The 7289-nt window shown below is 35.8% G+C and overlaps 1 protein-coding gene across 1 annotated transcript; it reads left to right on the plus strand.

Annotated features, from left to right (window-relative positions):
* Window positions 1-636: 636 nt before the first annotated feature.
* LOC125846729 (ATP-dependent Clp protease proteolytic subunit 2, mitochondrial-like) lies at window positions 637-6480 on the plus strand. Its single transcript, XM_049526315.1, has 2 exons — window positions 637-1460; window positions 6236-6480. Exon 1 carries the CDS (start codon window positions 736-738, stop codon window positions 1450-1452), a length of 717 nt encoding a protein of 238 aa, XP_049382272.1. The 5' UTR covers window positions 637-735; the 3' UTR covers window positions 1453-1460; window positions 6236-6480.
* The last annotated feature ends 809 nt before the right edge of the window (window positions 6481-7289 follow it).

Below are 7289 nucleotides of genomic sequence, written 5' to 3' on the forward strand. Positions count from 1 at the left end.
AAACTAACTATGTGAACGAGTCCAAACGAGCTCAAGGACCTTGTGCCCAAAAGTTGGGTTCAATTCGAGCTCTAATTTAGCCCAAAACAACCCACACAAAATAAAAGCAGCAAAACCACCATTAAAGAGATAAATAGGAAGGTTCGGGATGATAATTTATCACAAAAACGAGCCCCCAACACAATCTCAATGATCCCAACATAAAGCTTTAGCAACTCCCAACAATTAGCACAAAAATTAAGTTGAATCAGAGCTCACTTGATCATGAATTCGATTTTGGAAATTTGAGAAAATAAGCTGAAAACGGGTCTAATCTCAAATAAAGCCAATTAAATTACATCCACGACCGCAAGTCTGATGGTCGCGAACGTGATAGTCAAATGGGTTCGATCAACGGTCACCCTTTAATTTGAATGTATTATTTCATGTTAAATTAAACATTCTGATAATTTATTCTCATTTTAAATTTCACTTCCATAAAAAAAGTCACTTAAGAAACATCAAATTAAAGTTGAATAAACCAAACTAAATCCGATTTGATGCACCTTTTTTCAAAATTGAAAATCAAAAATTGGAATAAAATTTTTAACAAAATAGAACCGAAGAAGGTACAATGCTTACTTATGTCATTTGTCTAATTTTTTTGTACCAATTTTCGGATTATATAAAACCCTAAGTAAGAAATGGAGTAAACCAGCCACTACGAAACTGAAATCCAAGTCGTGTAAAAGAGCGATGAGCAGCGTAATTGGTGGTAAAGTGTGGAATGGAATAGGCAGAAAGGGTTTGTTGAATGGAAATAGTAGAAGATGGTACGGTCTAATTCCGATGGTGATAGAGCATTCTTCCCGTGGAGAGAGGGCTTACGACATATTCTCAAGGCTGCTCAAAGAGCGTATCATTTGCATCAATGGACCCATTAACGATGACACTTCCCATGTTGTTGTTGCTCAGCTTCTTTACCTTGAGTCTGAGAACCCTTCCAAGCCTATTCACATGTACCTCAACTCTCCCGGTGGCGCTGTTACTGCCGGTCTTGCTATCTACGATACTATGCAGTACATCCGATCTCCAATCAATACTATTTGTCTAGGTCAAGCAGCTTCAATGGGATCCCTTCTCTTAGCTGCTGGTGCCAAGGGTGAGAGGCGTTCTCTCCCTAATGCTACAGTCATGATTCATCAGCCTTCTGGTGGATATAGTGGTCAAGCTAAAGATATGACAATTCACACCAAACAGATTGTTCGGGTATGGGATGCTTTGAACCAACTATACTCCAAGCATACGGGACAACCAGTCGAAATAATTCAGAAGAACATGGATAGGGATTATTTCATGACAGCCCAAGAAGCCAAGGAATTTGGGATAATTGATGAGGTTATCGATCAAAGACCAATCACTCTGGTAACTGATGCTATTGCTAACGACGCCAAAGATAAAGGTTCAAGTTAGAATTTCTGGTAAGACTGAAGCTTCTTCCCAAACTTAAAGGGAGAGAGAGAGAGAGGTAAAAGGAAAAGATAGAATGAAGGAATAAAAGGCTAAACTGTTTTTATTGATTTATAGTTTTCCTAGGTACTATGTAGATATAAGACGTAGATAATAATCGGGAAATGAACATCTGCAATGCACTTTTATGCATATTTTCTTTGCATTGCTGGTCGATCCAGTGTTTATTACTAATGTGTAAGAAAAAGATAACATTTTCTAACATTTTCTTTGTAATGCTTAGGAAAGTCTCTGGGTTACTTGCTGCTGTTAGTACTTGTGTGCAAGTTGGATGAATTGATGTCTCAGTTCTTAATTTTCCTACTTTTAAACTTTAGTAAGTTTGTAAAAACAATCTAATATTTTCTCAAAAACAAGAGATGCAAACTATGACTATTAGATGTATAGACACGAAATGTTCTCTTACTTAAGTGCATCTTTAGGCCTAAAACCACTTTTGTGCTTCAGTCTAACAGCAACTGAGAGCTAGTACTTTTCTGCCTATGCCCTTCAGTTAGTTTTGGACTAATCTTGAGAGAACAAGTCTTGGATAATCGTGAAAATTCTTAGCAGTTGTCCCTTTGGGGATGTCCTATTGATTAAATTACTTGAGTGAATTCTTTTTCTTTACATCAGAATCTTTTTCCTTGCTTGGAGTTGTTATGGAAAAGAACTAAGTTTGACATAGGGGAGAAGGCTTTAACATTTTCGCGATGAAGCTAAAAATAATATGCTGGAGCATGAGAGTTTTGAATGACAAAGACAAGAGAAAAATGGTTAAGCTGCCGCTAAAAAAGTGGGTACTGACCTTGTTTGTTTAATTTTTAACCAAAATGAATGCCAACAAAGGCATGAGATAAATGGTGGGCTCAAATGGGCTGAATAGGCTGAGATGGAGGTTCAAGGTAGTATTGGGCATGTAGTCATTTATTGGGACAAAAGAACTTAGAGATGCATTGAGAAATTATTGGTTTGCATTTGGCCACTGTTCATAAGGAATAATTTAAATCTAGTGTCAACTGTATTTTCACAAGGATTTATGGTCAGGTGACAGTAAAACTACGGATTGAGGAACTTAAAAATTCATAATAAGTGATTGTACATTAAATTGCTGTGGAGAGTCAATGAGAATGGAGATGAGCTGTTGAAGGATATAATCATTCAGATATGATAGGAATAAATATTGGAGCTCTTGTTGATTCTCATGCATACTAAAAAGGGGGTATGGAAATAGATAAGCAAGTTATGACCAGAATGTCAAAAAGTATGTAAAACTGGAGGTTGGGACTGGGAGCATTATGAGGTTTTGGTAGGATGTTTGGCTTGAGCGTGGAAGACCAATGGATAAATTTCCCATTTTCTACTGTTTAACTATAATAATACAATGTACAGTGGCTAAATGTCATACAAGGTGTGGATGGCAGTTTTATTTCAGCATAATTTGAAGATTGGGAATTAGATGAAGTTAGTCAATTTATTATATCCTCTGGAACCTACAGGCCTTGACATCAATTGGTTGGATTTTCAGATTTAGTTATCAGGGAAAAATTGAAAATATTCAGTTAAAATTTGTGTTGGTTGGATTAAAGTTCTGGATGACTGTTTATCTAAAAATATGCTACAAGGGAAAGGCTTCTACCTTTGCAGCAGATGCTTTATTCTGTGAAACGACACAAGATTCTGCAGCTCATCTTCCCTTACACTGCAAACTAACAAAACTGGGTTGGTATTTTATTCTAAGCATTGTCTGGGTGAACTTGGTGATGTGACAGTGAGATTTAATGGAGAGCTGGAGTGTTACAAAGTGAGCAGAAGCTGGAAACCGATCTGGAAGACCATCTCTTTTGCATCATATGGACTATTTGGTCACAGTGGAATAAGAGATTCTTTTAAGATCAAAAACATCAAATCTCTTTTGTAAAAGGTAGATGCCTACAGAATCTGTATTTTTGGTGTAGTCGTAGCATGATGGAAAATCCGTCGTAATATTTTGAATTTTTTGAACAGCAATGCTATAAGTGTTTTTTTGTTTCTTCTTGTGCAGTACCTCCTTGATACTCCAATAAAATTTAGCTTATCTTATATTTAAGAAGGCCCCAACTTATTTGGGACTGTGACATAGTTGTTAGTGTTAGAGATAGGGGGTTAGTTGTGCTAATTCTTAAATTGGTAATCTTTTCACATGGGACGACTATCACACCTATTTTGTATTTAACACTTACATATAAGTATGCCTTGTATTCATCATATGAAGACATCAATATGTTGCTACAGTTTCTCTGTTATACTCTGTTTGGCTAAACTTCCAAATTCTACGTATTTTGAGAAGTGCTTTCCGATAAAGTACTTTTGGAGAGTAGCAGTTTGTGTGAGATTAATCAATTTCAAAAGCACTTTTGTCAATATTAGAGCAAACTTTTTGCTTGGCCAAGGTCCTAAACCAATTTTTGGGGAGAAGCTACTTTTCCCAGCTTCGGAATAACAACTTCAGTTGCTACTCAAAAGAACTTATGTTTTTCCTAAAAACTTGACCAAACACCTCAACTTTCTAAAATAAGCACTTTTTCAAAACAAGAAAAAAGAAAAAAGAAAAAAGGAAAAAGAAAAATGAAAAAAAGAGAGAGCTTTTAGCTCCCCAGAAGCTTGGCCAAACTAGCTATTAATCATGACCAATAAAGAATGAGTTACATACCTAACTATTCTATGCCTAGTGGCAGTTTCAAATGCACCGGGCTTTCACAACTCTCAAAAATGCTTTAGAAAACTTTGCTAGAATTGCTGACAGGAGACACATGGTTAAAAAGCTTCTACTGGCCCAAGACGTGTCTAACTTCTAAATAAGATAGAACCATTGTTCTTTTTCCTGGTGAGGATGAGATGAGTAATTAAAGGCACCATTGTCATAACTTGCTATTCTGACATGACACAAAGAAACTGTAAAGTAATTTGCTGGGACATCCATAGTTGCCAAAGAATTGTTGTCTACTTCAGCTAACTGGGGTTATGATAAATTGAACTAAGAGGCACCCTTCAGGTGTCTGTTATTAATTCTGGTACATCCTTATGGATTGGATTGGTCTTTTCTGGTGGTTATCCTTAATTGTCTTATCTCTCGAACTTATTCGTTTGAGTTTGATGGCTGCATGGAAGCAAAAGATAATTTTGTTTAATATTTGTGGTTTCAGTCTGCTATAGCTCCACTTTATGGACTAGGGAGATTCTCTTAGGTATGAAAGCCTCGTGTCACTAGGGTTTTAAGTAGAATATTTTGGGAATGGAATCTCAGAGGACATAGAATATTTCGATTCATAAATATGAAGTCATTGATTCTCAATTTTGAGTTGAGATTTTCTTTTATGAGTGATACACAAGCTTCAGGGAATCTGGTTGGTTCTAATCCAGGTTATATATAAGGCGTATTCTTTCCATATCAAAGAAAGTATACTAAAACATTCTCGAAAATTTTGATATCTTTCGATTTTCCTGTAAGATACAGCGAAAATGTGCCTTCAATGAGGAGTAGAAGGGAGCTATCATTGGTAGTTGGCAAAATTAGAAGCATCTTCTATCTCCAATTTTTGATCACCTGCTTAAAATAGTCACTGCTCAATAGGTGGTAACAAGGAACCCCTTATATACAAGACAAGGAGCAGCCATGAGGGCTTTACTTATTGATTTTGTAAACCTATCTTAGGTTAAAACTGATGTTTTCACTGTAGTAGAGTAATCAATAGTTCCAGGGAATTGTGGCTTTCTACGCGTTTTGATGTTTTTGGATAAAGGAACTCGAGTATATATCGAGTCCACTTTATATCTTGAACAACTTCCTCTGTCTTCTAAATTCATTGCTTCATTTGCTTTGTATCTTGTTATTTTGTGATGCCATACTTTTCTTACAATCCTGCTTGGAAAGCTTTTTCTTTGAGCCAAGAGTCTATCGGCATCAGCCTCCTACCCCACAAAGGTAGGGGTGTAAGGTCCACATACATTCCCTCCTCAGACCTTAGTTGTGAGACTACACTGGGTATGTTGTTGAGGCTAAAAAAGTCATATCTAATTTCTGAAGACTTGTGTTGCACGCTGTAAGATTTTGAGTGATTCTCTTCATGTCTTACATTGAAAACTTTTCGCTGGGAAGATTGAACTAAATTTAGGTGTGGTTGATTTGTAATAATAGGACTTATACACTAGCAGTCAGACTCGAAATAATTTAATCTTTATATTCAAACTAGTGCATCACTGCTGGCACTTGAAAGCTCCGACTTCATTTATCTGCTTGAATTTCAGACAGCAGTCCAAATTTGGGAAGTTGAGGTTGCTTCCCTCTCCTACTTGATTTTTGAAAATATATTCCCATCATATGCCCCTCAACTGATAATCAATTTGGAAGCTAAATCCCTTTGATTTCTATGGTTTGATTAAAGTGAGGATAAGTGATTATTCTTAAAACTGGTATTCAGTAGGTTTATAAGAATGGAATGCACTTCATTTTGTATAATATCGTGTCTGAGTTTGTCAACCTGGTAGTGGATTCTTGATCTGTCCACTAAAACCCTCCCCCTTTTTCTCACACACAAGACAAAGAGGTTGCAGAAGATAACTTGTGTTTGATATTCTTCATTTGCTTAAGTTCATTGATTGATTATTCAACCCGACCAGAAGCATGGAAGTAGTTTTCTTCCAGTGGCTCGGGTGGCATTTGGATGTGTTGGTTGAGATACTGACAATCTGTTTCATTTGGATGCAGGGATCTACAATCTGCTTTGATACCTGAGAACTTTCATGCAATATTTCACTTACGGAGAATAGATTAGCATGAGAACTTTCTTGAAGTAGTAATAAGAATAATTTTCAGCAATGTAAGTCATTGTTTATTTTTACATGTAGAAGTGAGGAAGAATTGGTTGTACAAAATTCCTGATTTAAGTTTCTCATTTTGAGCTCAATGCCAAAGATGTTATTTACAGAATTTTTCTTCTAACAAGGCCTATATGGCGATATGTTATTTAACACTGCTTTAGATAAAAGAGCTTTTGTGGGCCGCGAAGCTTGGTTGGTATATTTGTTTGGAAAAAAATTGTAAAAAATACACAAATCTCATTATGTTAAGAGTCAATAACATCCTATCCCTACTCCGTTTCAAAGTACATTTTTTAAAAAAATTTAAGAATTTCATATACTTCACTCAACGTCCTTACTCTGTTTCAAAGTACATTTTTTTAAAAAATTTAAGAATTTCATATACATCACTCAACCTCCTGATATATAGTGTCTCAATACATTACATTTGTTGATCCAAGACGCACCTGTCTCGGTACATGGCTCAACATCCCTATACATCTCGTCTTGATACATTATCTTTGTTGAGACACGTCTGTCTCGATATAGCGCTCAATGTCCTGATACATCGTGGCTCGATACATTACCTTTGTTGATACAAGACACCTGTCCCGATACACCGTGTAAGAGTGATGTATACGAGAATAGGAGAGAGTGATGAAAATAGAAATTTTTGTAATTTTTTTAAATTGTAGGAAATTTTAGAGAATATGATAAAATAAGTTGTGTATTTAGGTTTTTCCAAAAAAGTTACATAATAAGCCAAATATGTGATATGTCCTATACACAATTATAGTTTAAGAGAATTATGACCTATATCTATAGTTAAGATTTTACAGCAAATATCTCTCTCCCTCGCTTCTATCTTCTCTCTCTCTTGCCTCTCTTCTCTTTGTCCTCTCTCTCTTTGTGCAACACAAATACAAATGGCAACATTCAAAAATATAAATGATAACAATCAA

The sequence above is a fragment of the Solanum stenotomum genome, chromosome 12, assembly GCF_019186545.1.
Source record: "Solanum stenotomum isolate F172 chromosome 12, ASM1918654v1, whole genome shotgun sequence".
NCBI lineage: Eukaryota > Viridiplantae > Streptophyta > Magnoliopsida > Solanales > Solanaceae > Solanum > Solanum stenotomum.